Raw genomic sequence first — 18,858 nt, forward strand, 5'->3', positions numbered from 1 at the left:
TGGATGATTTGTTAAAATGAAAATTAGAATACTAGAAAGGGCTTGTGAAGTACAATTCACATGTAATAATAGTAATAATAATCACTGTTTTTATTTAACAGTAAAGATTTCTTTTAGAGCTATTAAAAATAAGCAAAATATGAGAAAAGAAAATGAATTGTGAAGAATAGAAAGTAGAGTGTTTTGTTTGAGTGTGTTGAGTTTTTAAATGATTTTTTTTTAAATTATTCTTTTGCCACTGAGGGTGTTGGTTAGATTCCTTACCCTTATAATTTGTTTGGAGGAAATGTTTTGGAATGTAATATGGATGTTAGTTTAGAACTTGGAATAAAAAAAAATTGAATTTGAATCCTTGGATCATGTTCACTTGCACAACCTTCAGTAACTATTACAGGATCTATAGAATAAAACACTCATTCGAGATTCCATAGATTTCATTTTTGTTCTTTCTCTCTCTCTACAAGTTGATTCTCCATACAAATTGAAATAAATATAAATTACCCTTTTTTGTTCTTTCTAGTATGACTTCAGATTATAATGTGAAACTACAGTTGTTTATCTTCATTAACTTTAAAGTCTTAACAGTATGCATCTATTTATAATGAAATGTTATGGTTTTGTTGCTTTTGAGTTGTGTCTTAACAATTGTTGGGGCCATTATAAGACCTAAATCACTGGTGAATGTAACCTAATGTAATTTTAAGTAAGTTTAAAGGTTAAAGCTCAGAAAACAGCATTTGATGAATTTGAAGACTGAGGTGCTGGATTATGTGGTTATAGTGAGTATTGTTCAGTTCAGAAGTATGTCTTGGTGTACAGCCATCACAATTATGATGGAGATGTAGAGAATTAAAAACTGTCACTTTTGTTATGGTTGAAAAATGTCACTCAATTGAAATACCATGTTGATGCATAGAGGGATGTTGCTATCAAACTATCATCTATTTCATGTCAATAAATCAGCCAAGCTGCAAAATGTTTTGTCTTTTCCACATGATGTTTAAACCAAGATAGGAAAAGAATAGATCCAGTTTTCTACATTGGTAATTCCAGATCCTCAACATTCCTACTGGGCTTTTTTCTTTTCATAAAAATTTTACACTTTATCTTATATTTTCAATACAGCAGTTTAATAGAGTGGGAGCTGTGGTCTCTCTAAGAGCCATGAAGCTTTTTCTGTTGGGCCACCAAAAAACGGGCTGAAAACAAAAATGTTGAATTAATTTTAATTCTAAATAAACAATAAGCCTATATAAATTATGTTGAATTAATTAAATAGCACAGTATGTTGAAAGCAGATATTGTTTTTACTATGGCACTGTTTTCCAACACTATGCTAAAGTAACAGGTGGAAAAGCCTCAAAGGAGTTTCAGGCTAAAAGAGTTTAATAACCACTGCTATGCAGAGTTAGACAATTTGACTGACCTCTTAAATGCCATAAGACTTTAAAGGTTAAAAATATGAAGTGAAATGAGTATTACTGTTCTATCCATTTTAGTATTAACCATATGTTCCAAAGTATTTCTCCAAAGAGTGTCTGCTTCTAATCTTTTTGCATCCATTTCCTATTTTTATTTTGCTACTAATAGCTAAAATAGAAACCTGCTAAACATAAAGTAATGAACCACAACTTCTGTTAGACTGTTTATGTAACATCATGGGTAGCAAACAAACTCATTCGGCACAATTATCAAATCTATTTTTTATAGAGTTTACTGTAATTTCATCTTCAAAGGACATAGTGAGAGAGGATTTATTAACTTGTTTACAATACACAACTAGAATTGTTGAAAGGAATAAAAAACCAAGAAAATGCTTATGATATTACTCTGTACAAAGTTTATGCCAATTCAGTAAACTTCATTGGCATTTGTAATTTAGTTATCCTCCTGGTATGATCAGAATTTAGCAGTATAGGTACACAAAGTAAGTGCTTATGAGCATGTATATATGTTATTACCATTTGCTTATAAATGCATTATTATTATTTATTTTTCTTAAAACATATAACAATAAATAAATATCAAAAAACAATGACTTCCAAAACATACTTACTATACACTGACAATATAGCATTTTGTTTGTTTGTTTTGGTTTTTTTTACATTGGCTTTGTTTGTCTAAGTGTTGGTCTTGCATTCTCCTGTCTTTTATACCCCACCTAAATGCACTTGGCAGTATCTAATTTGCAAATTTTTCCACTTTAGTCATTGCACCCTCTATTCTGGTGCTGTAAATAAGCACATTGCTTAGATAATGTAATCAATTTTCTCAACAAAGCATTGGTCATAATTTTCTATGAGTGTTACACATTGTCCTGTAAAGGACTGAGATTTTCATGACACCTTGTGTATTTCAATATAATTATAAAATCTAAAAAAAAAAAAAAAAAAGACATGATATTTATGGGTATAAACTCCTGTAATATTGTTGTTAACAAGGTGGCTAAGCTGAACTCTCCTACTCCTGTGTTATCTAGTGCCTCTTTTAGTTGGTGCTATCCATGTTTGTTACACTGAAAGATGAAGAATTTCATTTGACCTGTGGTGTTTTCTCCTCGAGCTTCTGAAGTTGCCTTTTTCATTGATCCTTGGAAGAATTTGGATTTTGTTTTCTTACACTTATTAAGTAGTCTTCTTATGAGTCCAGTTTGGACCCACCACCTGCTACATCTCTTCAATGAATCATTTGGATTTTGGGGTCTCTTTTTTCACTTTAAGTCTATTCCTCCCTTGGTGGAGGTGGGGGAATATTTAGTTTCTCCTCCTTTTTGACTTTTCTGTTTCAGGTTTGAAGATTAACTGTTTTATTACATGATGGTACAGATAAACATGGTACCCTCCTTTGTCTATTTGCTTGCCTTGGTTTTATGTCTCCTGATGGAAGTTTTTTTTTTTTTCTGGCTGCCAGTATATTGGAATGACAAGTTGGATTTGTTGGCAATATTGTAAGACTTTCACTCCCCTGAGATCCATCTATATCCTGATAGGTCCTTTCTTTCCAAATCTCTACCAACTGGGAAAAAGAGTTACATCCATCTTTTCAATTCTTTTGCAATTTGTTTTTCACATCTGCAATCAATTGTAATCTGATCATTTGTTTTGGCATGTCAGTCATGGAAGTGTTATGTGACCCATTTTACCTCATTTTTTAGTTATCATCTTGACTATGTATTCAATGGGATCATTCAGTTTTCCTTGATTTTTTTCTCATTTTGTTAGAGGTGGATTCTCAAATATCCATTTTGCATATTTTTGGTCCATATAAAGGAGGTATCTTCAGAGTTATGTCTCATCAGATTTAGCACATTTGTCTCTGATGGCTATTTCATTTATCCATTAGGGGGACTTTTTTTTATGGACAGCTTTTTTCTGGGAGTTTACTCCTATCCCATGGCTGTTTTTAACAATATCTGCAGGATTATGAGGAGGGTTATAGTCTTCTCTCATTATCTTCCAGGGTCCCTTACATCTTGCTTCCACTGGATTCTACTTTAAGGTGAGTCTTTCCAAGACGCACATGCTTCTCTCAGATCAATTCCACACAAGTAACCAATTTGATTATTCTTTTTACTGGTTGCAACAGGCTCTGTAGAAATGAGATATTTCATAAGACCATCTAGGTAGGAACTTACTAGATGGTATTCCCATATTATTATGAACCACCACTCATGGACTATCATGAGAAAAGCTAAAAGAGATTCTGCTTATCTCTGTTGTTTGTTGGATTGAATACATCTCTGTCAGTTTGCTTTTACAAATTTAAGGATCTTGGTTCACCTATTGCACTATTTTCAGAACACTGTTCCACTGGGCTCCCCAACATGCATATACTCATAGATTCTACTGATGAAACTAGGGAGTCCTTACCACACCCAGTTTCCAGTCACTGGGGTGGTGGACAGGGCTTTTCATCCAGAGTATTAGAGTGTGTTCTTCAACCCTTGGAGAAAAGGATGATGTTGGAGGTCCTTCTACTCAGATTCTTGGATGTTTTTCCAAGATGTTAGTAGGCATGACACCAACCTCTGCAAGAGCTTGCTCATATATTCATTTCAGATTTGACTCTTATGCTATCCAATTGTGGTGTCTGTTACTCTTCTCTGTGGTCAATGTTTGTTTTGTATATTGTTTATGGAAGGAGGCTCACTATTTTTTCATAATTCCAAATGCAAAGTGGTCCCATTCATCCTAGGTCTTTTGTTGAGCACAGGTTCTATAATTGCAGGAGCAAGTGGAATACTCCTTGCCTGTTGGTTGGAGAGTGAGGATAAACATTCATAATTCAAGACCAGCTGAATTCTGTTCTTTTGGTCAAGTACATGATCGCATCACTCTAGACCTGGGGATTTGCCTTTTGAACTTCTTCAAGTAGAGATAAAGTTTGGATCATGTGAGACTAATACTTAAGTAGGCAAAGCTGATGTCAAAGAATTGTTATATTGTCAGCAGAAGTAAATATTATTGGAAATATGTTTTCAGTTTAGGAAAATGTTAACTTCTAGTACTTATTAAGTTACAAAATTGTTTTGTACTTGGGTTTCATACTTGCTGAGCTTCTCTGTAAGCCATGTTTATTCTCTCAAGTGGAAGGAAAAGACAAATTAATTTTTATAATTTCAAAGATGCATTGTATAAGACCAAAATGTTATCAAGTTCTTATATTGGTACAGGTAAAAACTATTATTTATGTGGCTTTCTAACTATTGTGTGGGTTAAAGAAAATATTTCTTTTCAGGACAACAATTTAGCCAACTGACTTCAAATTACCAGTACAAATATGGCTTTCTTCTTCAAACCAATTACAAAAGACTTTTGGATTTATGTGGTTTGAAAGATGCTCTTTCTATTAATTATAAGCATGTACTTAAGAGAAGTAAATGTGAGTAGACAAAAGGATTGAAAATAATGGAGTTGTGGTAGGTTTTACTTCAGTGGGTTTGCAAAATATATTTACATCTCAACAAATCCAAAAATGTGAAAGGTTTTTATTTTATGTTCCAGCTTCTAAATAACTTCAGTCAAGTTTTGAATTAACCACAATAGACATTATATAACAGGTATATTAAAATATAAATTGAGTAATAAGACAAGAGGATGTAGTATGTGCCACACAAAAATAGGATATTTAGCTTTTTTTCTTTATTTTATTTCAAATTAAGAAATTAAAACCTATTTAGCATTAATTCTAGTCTACTTCTTTGTGACATATATTGATGATAAAGTTATTTAAATAAATTTAAAAAAGTAACTGACATGTTATAACATATGCCCTAACTGGAGTAATGTCATAAGTAGTGTGTTTCTTGGATGTGTGCTGGGAATGTTACTGTTTATAATTTGCATTAATGACACTGATGAGTAGGAAGTTCAGAAATTAAGTTTGCTATTGACAAAACATTTAAAATCTGACTGTCATGATATGATTTTACAGAAAGACTTTGGTTAATTAGTTGGAAAAAAAAAACGCATGGCAGATAACTATTTAACAGTAGTAACTGAAGGAATATGCTTTTGTGTAATAATATGAGTTACTTATCTAATTTAAAATGAAATTTTCTTAATTATATGGATGGAGAAAAGAATCTTGGAGTATTGGTTGATACTGTGTTGAAGCTTTTGAAATAGTGTGATGTATACTTTTAGATAAAATTAATAGTGATAAAGTAAACAAAATCAAAAGGAAGGACTGCATTAAAAACAGTAAATCCAAACTTCTGACTATTTATATTAGTTTATTATAACCAAAAACAAGCTAAAACAAAAATAAGAAATGCTGCACTAATTCGAAGGATCCCAGGGTACAAGCTATAATGTGGGATATAAAATATACCCTAGGTTTTGGAGATAACTGCAAGTGGGACCCACATTGTAGTGGGGATACACTTTCTATCAACCTTAACCTTCATTCATCAGTCTCATATGAAGAAAAATAAAGAAGTAGCAATAGAAATTAAAATAATAGATATAGAAATAGAAGTTAAGAGAGCGAGATGCGGGTGTTCAAGCCCTCAACATCCCACATCTATATTACCTTTAATTCCTTCAGACAGTTATGCAGAGGTGACTGCTCTCCAAATTAAAAATTAATTGAAAAATAATAAGAAAAATAAGGTACTACCATTTGAGGGTAAATAAGTTAAATAAACTTACCTCTTGAAGTTAACATTCCAGCCCCCATTAAGGTAGAAAGACACTAATCGATAGCCCAGTAAATGAATTATACTAGTATGAAGGGTCCCATCCACTTATCCTAATTAATTAGTATAACTTCCAACCACCACCCATTAAGTCTACTGTCTCTATCATGTTCTAAACAAGCCTTTATATGCAGTGATGTGTACATCTGCATAAAACATTGCCAAGTTGTATAAATGACATTATTCATAGCTAAAAATAGTTAATAGAAATGTTTAGTTAAATGTCTCTAATTTTTATTTCTTTATATTTATTTAATATATTATATTTGTTACAGATGAATATTAATACAAACCTAAATACATAATGGCTGTATTGTAAAGTCACTAGTCAGATCACATTTGGATTGTTGTGTGAAGTTTTGATCCTTTTATCATATGAAAGATGTTAGGTTGTGTGAAGAGTGTTGAAAAGAAGTCTGCTACTATGATTTTAGTGATGAGTGGTTGTCATGTGAAGATAGATTGATCTTTTTGGTAGTTTTTGTAAAATGTAAAGGGTCAGAATTGACCTACACAATTGTAAGATCCAAATTATTTAGAGAATTGATATGAGTAATGCATCATGTTTCATATTTTGACACTAGAAACCTAAAATTAACAAGCAACTTCATAAAGAGTAAATACACTGAAAGCTATTTGTTAACTTGTATGCATATACTTGCAATCAGATGTGTAACTGCAGTATCATGCAGATGGATATTTTGTGTTTCATTGGATGTGATTTTTTGATGATCAGTACCTGTTATAAGTGGTTTGAGAATATGTTTTAAACCTATTTCATTTGAATTTGTGAATGGGATGAAGTGTTGCTGATGTTAACATTTGAAGAATTATTTTATTTTTGTCTTTATCTTTTACACTGCCTATACTTAATCAGCTCTTGATTGGATTAATAAGTGTTATGTTTTGTAGAATTCTGTTATGTGGCATATGTGTGTAATATTTAATGTTCAACTGGATTTGTGTTCAAGTTCATTTGTGGTTTTTGCATGTAATACTATATAGATCAGGAATGCTGGCTTTGGGAGTAGCAAGAGTTGTGGAACAAGTGGTTAACCCAAAGATTAATCATGTTTTTCTACCTCAAATCAACACTGCTGTGAGAAGATACCTTGGTCTAGAAAAACCTCCACAGGAGTATCATGTAAAGGAGAAAAAACCTGACCCACAAACTCTGTATAAAGGAAAAATGGGTACAAGTCTTTCATGGTCAGCTCCACCTCAACCAGTTGCATCACAACTGGGAATTATAAAAAAAGAAGAAAAGGAAGGAAGCTGCAGTCAGTCTTCAAAAGGTACATATGTAATTATATGTTTTACTGCTCAAAAGGTAATCTTTCTGAACTACATGAATTTAATTGAAAAACTTTCTTCTGTTGTGTTTCACTTTTATAATAATTTACGTGTGTCACATGCATTTATTTAAACAAATGTTTTACCAACTTTGTACTAAAAATATGTGAAAACCTCCATAGGCTTGTGTTGAGACTGTTGCTGTGTATTTAGTATATACCCTTAGATGATTTTGAAGCTTGAATAACTGTAGATATTAAAGTTAATTCTTTGCAAAATATTCAGTCAATTTTCTTACTTGTATTTTAAGTTTCCGATATTACATTGGCTGTGAAAGCAAACAAGGATGTAATCAAATGTGTGTGTGTGTGTGTGTGTGTGAATATTTGTCATGGCCAGGCAACATGAGATGCTGATCACAATAACAATTTCAATACTAGGAGAAAGGTGTTGCCAGAACTTGATGTGGCAGTTATAGTATGGTTAAAATATTATGTGTTCTCTTTGTTTTCACTCATGGGTTCTTGGAATTCATAATGAACTTTTGTAACTAGTATTGTTGACAAAATTTTATTTATTCTGACATTTCACCAAGTAATCAGATAAGTGTCAAGTGTACAGGAACACTGAACATCCTCTATGTCCTCTCTCTTACCTCTTGGAGAGCAGATTGATGTTCAGTACTAAAGATGTATTATGCCTTTGTTCGGTCCGAACTGGTCTCTGGTTCTGCCAGGACCTTGGACTTGAAGTTGTTGGACCCCATTCACCATCTGGGGCTTCAGCTCTGCACAGGGTCTTTCTGCACTTCTTCAGTCTCACAAATTTCTTCATCTCTGCTGCTTGCAACTTTATTTAGTGTATGCTTCAAAACTTCAATCCTTACCACAGCATCTCACCTGAAGTTGTCTTCCTACTACAGTGGGCTATGCTTTGTCAGAATAGATGGTCTGGCATTCTTTCTTTTGTCCTTCTTGTGCAGGTGCATCTGGCTGAATTAGGTCTGCTCATGGATGACACTGCTGTCTCTATCAGTCAACTCATCCCACCATGATCTGTGATGACGAGAAAACGCACTTATAGAGAAAATTTTATGTACAACAACTCAAGCCCAAAATTTAATAAATATTAAACCGATATTAATAAATATAATCCAACATCTAAGCATGCCCTCTACATTCCTACACTCAATTACACAACAGCCTTCAAACATGTGGTCAACTATCGGTCAGTTACCTCTTTCTTTCTTTGTGATCCTGACAGTGACTGAAGAAGGTCGAAACATTGTTGCTCCTCTACATAGTGCTTTCTCTACCCATACCAGCAATTTGGCAGTATTTCAGTTAATTTTATAAGTCTTTAACATGCAACAAATCATTTTTTAGTGAAGTATTTCTAATAAAATAAAGATTTGTACATTATTATATTGAGTATTTCTGCTATATATTCTAGAAAAAGTACCCACATGTGAGTACTTGGCTTAATTGTATTAGTTGAATAGTCTATATGTAAAGAAATTTTCATGTTAAAATTAAAAATACTTTTTCTTATCTCAAAAATCTCAAACTTCCTTTGTGCAATTTCTAAGACCTAAATACACTTCAAACATTTTTTTTCAAGTAAAACTTAACAGTTTATATGTTATTTTCTCTGACCTAACTCAGGATGATATTGGTAAATCTGACCAACCTCATAACAACTAAAAAAAAAAAATCGAAATTACATTTTTTTTTCTTTGTGTAATGACTTAATATTGTAATATTAAACTGCGCTCACTTATCCTAATTGGCTCTTACTTCATGACAGTATACATCTATTTATAATTAAATTTTATAGTATTATTGCCCTTTTTATTGCACTTTGAACCATGAACAACTATTGTCCAAGCACTTATAAATTGTAAATCACTTGGGGAATGTGCAGCTCACATTACAATGTTGAATTATATTACTCACGAGCTAATATAACTAGTACAAGCAGCTCACGTGCATGCCTCTTCAAACATTTTTATTTTATTGTTATTCATTTATGTTACTTAATCTAATCTAATGTAAAAGTATCCTTATAATTTACATTTTAGTTTTTTTTATGATTATACGTAAAGAATAAACATGAAAAACAAGAAATGAAATACTTATGAAATCTTTTTCCTTGCTTTTAGTTGTTGAAGAGAGCTAACTCTAATTTTTTAATACTACTCATAGTATTGCACTTAATAATTTTTATGTAATTAAATAATGCTCCAAACAATATAAACTAATAACATGCAAAAAATATACAAATTCCTTTAACTCTTAAAAATTTTCTGGCTTCCTAACTCTTTGACAGTAGTTGTTACAAATTCATCTACTCTAGCCATTAACTTTCTCATTGGAGCACTGTTTGTACCAAGAGTGAACGTGGCATTTAATAGTTCAAAATGTAACATTATACAAAATGTCATATGATAGATGAAAACCTTAAGTTTCTATTGGTGACAGATATATAATTGAATGTAAGAGTAAACTATTGACAAATTATGAAAGGGTAGATGTGACAGGTGGGTGTAGTAGGAAGAGGCTGATTTTCTGCTTGATAACTCTGCAACCAAACAAAGTTGAAAACTATAGTAATTGTGGTTTATCTGAGCAATAATGATTTTATAGAGAGTAATTCATGCTTAATTTTGTGCTTTCTCAAGGGGTGGTGGACAAAATATGGATGATGACATGCTAAGAGAAAATGTCACATGTCACACTAGGAGAAATTCAGGGTTTTTTCAAATATTGCCTTATGGAATTAAAACTTTAAACTTGTATACTATTAAAATATGGTATATTTTAAAATAAACTAATAGTTTATACTTTTCAAATTGGTATAACATGAACAAAAAGTAGTTTAATAAACTTTTGAATGAAAGATACTAAAACCTTGTGTCATATGTGATAAAAAATACCTGGGTAGAGAGGGTTAATGTTGTATCATAGATTATTTACTGCTAAATATGTACCCATGGATGGTACTGTTTAGTTCCTGCCAATTACTCCTTGATAAGTCACACATAGACAATACTGTTTTGTTAGCATTTGTGTGTAGTGGGTAATGTTTTGTCATCATTAATGGCACCTTAATACGTCCCCATAGACTATAAAGATCAAGCGTGGTTATTTACTTCTTTACTTACCAACGGAAGATAGATTTGAATAAATTGTTTACCAATTATATCACACCTTGACAATAGTATTTTGTTATTGTTTTGTACAACTTCCAGTGTACCCATTGTAGGTAACATTTTGTCCTGTTTCATTACTTCTTCACATTATATATGTACAGTAATTATTGAATCTAGTTAATTACCACTTTGTGTACCAATAGAACTTAGTTTTTTTACACATAATTGTTTGCTCCATACAGTGTCACCCATTGTTAATGTATAGATGTGGCTACTTGCTCTGTAACATCTACTCAGAGTAGATAAAGTTTAATCCCCTTTTTTGTACTCTTTGTCTATGGATAGACAATAGTCTTCAGATTTGGTTCTGAGTCTGTGCCACTTGAATGTATTCATAACTTAGTATGTTCTGGGGAACATTAAAAATTATTTCAGGGTGTCTTCTTAATATGACATGTCATACCCACTGATTGTTTTTTTAACTCACTGGTCTTCCATTGTTCATGCTCCTGTTGTTACCTGGTCACACCCCTCTTTGCTGACATCCAATATTCTGGTCTCCTGTGCCTGATTCTTCAGTCCTGTCTTGTTAGGCTGTCCATTCTTTTATATTTGTATCCCTCTTCATTTTCTCCTTCAGATCCCTGCTCATTTTGGAGACACCTCTTATGAGGCCCCTTTACTGTCCTCTCACAGTTTCTCTGAACCTTGTTTCTGTTATTTCAGTCCTATCTCCTACTTTCCAACTTTCTATCACATCTGATCCACCCTTGCGTGTTATTCTTTCCCTGCGATATGATATTCATTTATCATTGCACAAGAGATTGTCAAGTTTACCTCCATGATCATTCAGCTGTCCCACTGCTGTTAGTCTTCTACTTCAATGTACCAATGTATGTGACACACTTATCACCTTGGTTTCCTTTTCACCATTTTTCTTTGATTTTATTATAACGTAAAACATTCCTCCTGTGAAACAGGATGGTTCTTCTATGATGTGTCTACTCTACCTTGTGTTTTAGGATGGCATTTTTTTTCAACTTCTGACTTTCTCAATGTCACAGTTTCCTGTCTTTTCCGCTTCTTTTTCTACCCATTTTATTTCTTTCTTCTCCACTTCTCCCATTACTACTTACTGTGGAATAGGATTGTTATTGTCACTGTCCTCTGTTATCTGGGTCCCATAGAACCTCAGTTAGATATTTTTGATTTCTCCAGACGTGAATCCTATTCCTGTTTGTCATTGTAAGCACACCTAAGTCCTTGTTTCCTCCCACTTTCTCATCACTTTTTTTTTTTACCTAGGCCAGTCTTTTCTTTCTTCATATTTCATGGCAAGGGAATGCTGTCACACCATTTTTCTAGTATCTCCTCCTTCAATTTCTCTTTTCAATATTATTTCTGTTCTGGACAGATACTCTTGTTCTGTATGGGCCATTTGGTGATTTATTGCATCCTTCCACTTTGTGGTTTCTGTTACTGTCATTTCCTAAGTGAGACACATTTTCTTCACATGTGGATTCCCTCCTTACCCCATTATGGACTGGACCTGTTAGCTTATACATCTTGTATATGCCCTTCTGCCTTCTGATAACAGAAGTGTGCCATCTTGAGTCTCCTCTCTACAACTTTTTCCCTTTATTCTTATGGCTGAGATATGGACTACCCTGTAATCATTTGTTTCACACTAAACTATCTACACCATTTTGCTGTTATGTCTGCAGTAGTATAGGGACTTTTGGATTGCATTAAGTAACTAGTGCTGCCTCACAATGTTTATTTACCGACAACTCCACATTGGGCCAGATTAACAGAAATTTATCAGATCATCTGCTGTGTCCCAGTCAGTACCCACTGTAAGATGGAGTGTTCTGGGAGACCACTGGAATTCTTCTCATAGTATTTACATGCAACTTTTTGCAACCTGCATTGTAGTTTTCAGAGGCAAGCTCATCTGCAGCACATATTTACTGGAGATACGCAAGTACTGAATGTATGGATAGGACTGTCTCTTCAACAGTCTCCACTCCTCATAGACTTTTTTTCTTATCTTCTTGAGAACATGTTTTCTTACTTGCATTTGTCAAAAAGAGTTCAAGTTCTTTTTTACAATGCTACCATATTGTCACTTACTCTTGTGTGGGGTTTTATTCCCAGTTGCTTATAATTCATTCTTCCATTGTATTAGTTGATTTGTAATTATTCTCCAGCCTTTCATGTTTCATCAAACTTCCTTGGTCCATTTTGGAGTTTCTCCTGAACATTTGGTGAGTTTTTGCTGTGGGTGTTTAAATGACTCAGATGGAAGTTTCAGATGCTTCCCTTTATATTCCTTTTTCCTCAGCATCCCAGCATTGCATCCATTCTTGCCTTAATGAGGGACAGGTATTTTCATCCAGAACCTTACAGTTGGTTCTGGCTGTGAATATATATGTTTCTGTCAGATTGTCAAGGCCTTTGCCCATCTTTTACTTTCACATTTAACGGTTTCTTCATAGCATACATGTTAAGTCATTACCATTGCTCTGTTATAAGTCTGCATGCCTGTTGTTATTCTTGTTCCTTGTTCTTCTACTGGTTCAGCCATCCCCACCATTGATTCTTCATTTGCCCAGCCCCTCCTTTGTCAGTGTTGATTGTTGGTGTCTTTTCTTGCTTTATCTGCATTTTGGCACCATGGTTGGTTTTTTTTTGTAAGGCAATCCAGACTTTTTGCATAAGTGGTATCTCTTTAGCTTGTGTTTAGTTTGCCCTCCCTTAGTGGTCTGTAAAAGCATGTAGTGGCTTCTGCAAATGATTTCTGCACCATGTTTATTTACCTTCAAGTTCTTGCTTTCCTTACCATTCTGTATTCTTTCTGGGCTGTTTGACAATAATTTGTTTTATTGACCATTGCAGACTATGGAGTGACCTTATCCTCTATCTTTGTGTTTTTTTTATTATTTGTTTAGTCCTATAATGTCATAGCCATTTTATTTCAGTGTTATTCTCTGTGTCTTTACCAACATGCTTTCGATCTAATGTCTACTTTTTTTTTATCCCACTTTGCTGATTTTCTGTCATTGGTTGTCATGTGTGTTCTCTCAACATGTCACATATCTGTTACCATTGTATTTTCTGTCACATGATCTTGGCTGCTTGTCACTTTCTAGCTAATGTACTGTCCAGCCATTTTTCATTTTTTTTTTTCCCATTCCAGTGCAGATCATCTCCTCTGCATGTTTTGTGCTCTCTATTACTTTTACACATCTTCCCTCCCTGAGTCTGGTTCCTGCTTCATTTTCAGTTGGAATCCTTCTCTGACCACAACCTTTCCCCTGTGACCCTTACCCGTTGGATTTGTGCTCATTTAGTTGGCTTCTTCTTTGTCTTTTATTTCCCATTATTTTTTTGTTCTCTTCCTACTATATCTGTCTTCTAACTCTATCCTTGATTGGGCCTCTCTATGCACATGGCTTTGGTGTTCTTTCAGTCTAACTTCAGGAGATAAGGCAGATTGTCCAATACATTTCTTATCACAGTATTTGTTACCCATATTTCCTAGAGATATTTTTGTAGTATATATTAAGTTCGTTATATTTACACATCCCTGTGTCATATACGTGTGTGTGTGTGTGTGTGTGTATCTTCTAGCATAATGTGCTCCCCTATACAAGTATCTAAGGTTGCATGCATATTTGGTAATGAGTAAGGTTTTTTGACTATGGCTATGTTTAATCTTGTAAACCAACACAAAACCTTAAGTTACCATTATTTATATGAAACAAAGCTACCAGAAGTGCATAAGAACTACTACTGTTCTCTATAACTTCTTCCTTATGGTTGTTAGATCCTCTGTAAGGTTTTTGAGGTATTGGGGCCCTGACTGTTAAAATTATTCCGTGTTTTATTCTATTTGTATTCACCCCGATCCCAAGCTCCATCTTAGTGATGTTGTTTTTTCCTGTTGTCTTTGAGGTAAAGTTCTTGGGGCTTATCTTTGACTGCAAGTTGACCTTTAATCCACACATTAATCAGCTGCATGCAATTGTACAAGGGCACTGAACATCCTCTGAATCCTTTCTTCCATCTCTTGGAGAGTTGTTCGATGTTCTGTTCTATAACAGTTATTGTGCCCTAATAGGATCCAAACTGGAATATTGGTCTCTGGTCTATCTATGGTTCTGCTAAGACCTTGGCCTTGAAGATTTTAGACCCTGTTCACCATCTGGATCTTAGGCTTGGCATAACAGTTTTCTGCACTTTTCCTGTCTAGAGCTTGTACACTGAATCTCCTGAACCTCTGGTTATTGCAACTTCCTTTACTGTATTATTCAAAACTTTGTTCCTTACTTCAGCATCCCACTTGGGGTTGTGTCCCCTTTCTGAAATGGGTTGTACTATTTTAAAATACATGATCAACCATTCTTCCTTTTGGTATTTGTGTCTAATTACAGCTGGCCAAATTGGTTCTTGTTCTTGGATGGCATTGCTGTCTCCACTGATCAGCCCATCCCACCATCGCTTATTATCATCCCAACCTGTGACCTTTCTTTGAGCCATTTGAAGGAGCAGAATTCTCCTGATTGGAAGTACTGTCATCTATTTGCAGAACATCTTTGTAACCATCTTTCCATTCCTATTCATCAGGATGCTTTGATATCAGGTGACCCTAAGGGCCCTGCCATGGTTTGTTGTGGTTTGGTAGTTACACACAGGATCCCCTCTACAGTTTCTTTATTCACTGTTGACTTGTGTGCCATTTATCTTGCCCTAGATCATGGAGAACCTATGCAGGACTCCATTTGTACTGTTTATATCGACTTTATTAACTCTTCTGGCCCTGAAGTTGCTTCACATTCATTCTTGCCCTATTTTTGCCGATATTCAAAACTAACTGGCCTGTTTATCTTTTGTTTCTATCCAGTTCTTCTGGATACCAGCCCATCTCGGTATTCATGGGAACAAGCTCGCTGATACTGTGTCTTAGTTTGTCTGCTCTGTTGCTATCACTTCTGTGCCTGCACCATATGTGGACTACGGCCTTTTATTCACAGTTCAGCTCCATGCCAATTGGCAGTTGGCTTGGAGTGAGCAATATGATAACAAGCTTTTCCAGACTAAATGTTCTCTTGCTATTTGGGTGTCCTCATGAAGGTGGAAGTTGTGCCTATAATTGCCAACCAACCAACCTACCAAATCTGTGAATGTTTTAGTGTTTTTTTCAATGGCACATACACTTTTTAAATATTTAGATTTTGTACTTCAGATTTCTTTAGTTTCCAAAACTTCTCAGCTGGGATTCTGCAACTGTTGCTTTGTTATTTGTAGTGTTTTTCATTTCTTATTTTCTGCTGCTTTAACATGTTTTTACAAGATACTTTTGTTTTAAAAATGCAGTAATATTTTAAAATTAACTTAAGCTTTCACATTTATACCCTTGGGAATTTTGTGTAATGGAAAAATTCTATTTGATAAGTTAAAATTTTCATTTCTACAGACCATAAATAACTATTGATAGATGATTAAGTTGCTGTAATTTGGAAACATTTATTTTTTCCTTGTAATTATTCATACTCTTGAACAATTTGTGATGTAAAAACTTGTTGTAATTTTATAGGTGTTTCTTTTAAAAATTAAACAATATGTTTTAACTTTTCAGAGTTCAAACATGTTAAAGAAGAATCTGAACTGCCAGCAAGTGATAAGTACTTAAAAGATACAGAAAAACCTATGGATGTATCATATTGTTATCAAGATGACACTGAGTCATTCAAAGCTCAAGAACCAGCAACTCTCTCTGTAACTGCTGAATTTTACACTAAACCGAATGTCAAACCTCCAGAAAGTGACTTGTCAAGTAAAAAATTAAGTGAAACAGAGGATTCCAGTCAAGAAAGTACTAGAGAAAAAGAATATGGAGAGAAAGACATATATTTTCCAAGTTATTCTTCTGACACAAGTGAAAATCTGCTCTCTAAACAAATTTATTTTCCAGAGGAGATTCAGAGTAATGAAGACAGCTTGAATGAGAAAGAAACTTTGTCATCAAAGTCAGATGCTCAAAGCCAGAAAGAACTAGGGAAAGAATCAGATGTTGAGACAAAATGTGAAAAAGATGACAAAACTGTTAGTAAGTCATCACAGAAAGAAATACCTCAGAAAGATGAATTAGCCATTAAACAAAAAAAAGAGAATTTCAAATCAAAGCTTTCAGGGAAATCTCAAGTATCAGATGAAAATAAAAATATGTCCGCATCCAATACTGAAAGGTTAAAAGGCTCAGTTAAAAACAAGTCATTGTCAAAAAAGTGGGTAGAAGCTAATAAATCAGGAAATGATAAAAGAAATTCAAAGTCTACAGAATTGAAAAAAAAATCCAAGATGGCAGAAAAAAACACTTTGTCCATGACGGCTAGATTAAGTAAACAGAAATTTAGTTCAGTTAATAGTACTACCATTGAGAAAACTAGAAAAAATAAACCTGAATCAGAAAATTCAAAGTGTGTGAATCATAAAAAAATCTTTGACCAAAATAAAAAGAAACAAGACTCTACTGAGGCTAAAATTAATAATTCTCATAGTAAATCACAAAAGACGCCAGATTCAGGCAAGCAAAAGTTATTGACATTATCTAGGAATAAATGCAAAGACGGTGCAAGATCTGCAAAAAAATCCACAAAATCTTTAACTTTTAACAGGATTACTTCTAAAGGAAGCACAACAAGATCGTCATCTTCAGAAAGTTCTGGCAAAAACAGATTGAAACCTGTGATGAATGATGATACATCTAAAATGTCAAATGAGAAATCAAAACTGGCAGAGAAGAAACAACTAAAACCACAAAGCAGCAAACTTTTAAAGAAAGAAGAAGAATCATTTATTAACAAAACAGACCATGCGTCTGATAAACTTAAATCTTCAAATAAAGAAAAATTATCTTTGTCATCACCCTCTTATGAAAAATCTTCTAGAATATTCAGTAAGGATAAATTAACTTATAAAAAAAGAACAGACTCTATCAAGTTTGAAAAAGAAAAGAGTAGAAATTCTACAGGAAAAAAGAAAAAAGAATGCATTACAGAAAAGTATAGAAGTAGCAACAAACCTCAATCTGAAATAAGTGAAAATATAGAAAAAAGCAAAAAAGACGGTAAAATTGAAAACAAAAAATTGGATCTAAGACCTAAACCTTGTAAAGTAAAGAGACAAAGTGATAGTGACAGTGAAAATTCACATTCAACTGAGAAGAAGATTGCTATTGAAGAACATTCAAGTGAACTATGTTATTTTGGAGATGATAGTTATGACATGGATACAAATACTGATTTAGAGAGGAAGCTTAAATGTGATTCAAATACTGGCTGTAATTCACCAAAGAGAAAAGAAACAGCAAGAGAAGGTTCCAGTATAATTTTAAAATGTGATGCTGAGAAAAAAAGTGGTAAAAATTTATTTGATATTTCAAATAGAATGTTGTTAGAAAACACTGATTCAGACATAAGTTTGAGAGAAGATCTGAAAAGAACAAAAAACAAGGGAGTTGATGAAGATAGCAGTGACCTGTGTGACGATGATGATAAGAAGTCTACAGAAGATGTATCTGAAGTTTCCTGCACTGTAAGTTCTGTTCACACAAGTGATTTGTCATCATTTGATGACCATATCAGCTTATCATCCATGGAAGAAGTAGAACCAGTCAAGCCAAGAGGAAAACGAAGAATTTCTTTGAAAGAAGGTAATTTCATTTTTTTAAGGAAGAACATAACCTTGTGGAAAGCTTTTAGTAAAGATTACAAGTATTTTGTACACAGAAATTGGATTTTCAATGAACTATTTTTACTGAAAATTTGTCTGTGGATGTATGGAATCAAACTGTTAATTAGGCCAAATACAAGGTGATTTTCATGTTAAACTTGAAAATATTTCTTTCACCTTACAGTTTTTGGACTTCATCAGCTTCACCACTAAAACTTTCTAAATGAGTATCAAATGATTTTTAAGTAAATATATATTTTGTGTTATTTTTTCTACCCAAATGCTATATATCTAGATTATGTTTTTGTTCTTAATTTTAAAATATTTGAATTTTGTAACAGATAGTTATGCAATATTTAATTTTACAGTCTAAGCTAATGGATATTTTGTGTTGTTTGTAATTTACATTTGAACTTTTCCCTCTCAGTCTGACATGATAGATAGTTATCATGCCAGACAACTCTCTGTGAACTACTTA

The 18,858-nt window shown here is 33.5% G+C and overlaps 1 protein-coding gene across 10 annotated transcripts in view; it reads left to right on the forward strand.

Annotated features, from left to right (window-relative positions):
• The window catches only part of LOC143240030 (uncharacterized), a 90,608-nt gene that overhangs the window by 13,428 nt on the left and 58,322 nt on the right, over nucleotides 1–18,858 (forward strand). For all 10 annotated transcript variants that reach the window (XR_013021526.1, XM_076481791.1, XM_076481792.1 and 7 more), the window contains 2 exons: nucleotides 7,205–7,494; nucleotides 16,285–18,360. Coding sequence is in view for 9 of the 10 variants with exons in the window: in XM_076481791.1 (XP_076337906.1) it covers nucleotides 7,205–7,494; nucleotides 16,285–18,360 (2,366 nt within the window). In the remaining variant the exon portion in view is untranslated. The remainder of the gene's footprint in view (nucleotides 1–7,204; nucleotides 7,495–16,284; nucleotides 18,361–18,858) is intronic.

This window comes from Tachypleus tridentatus, chromosome 13 (genome assembly GCF_004210375.1).
Source record: "Tachypleus tridentatus isolate NWPU-2018 chromosome 13, ASM421037v1, whole genome shotgun sequence".
Lineage (NCBI taxonomy): Eukaryota > Metazoa > Arthropoda > Merostomata > Xiphosura > Limulidae > Tachypleus > Tachypleus tridentatus.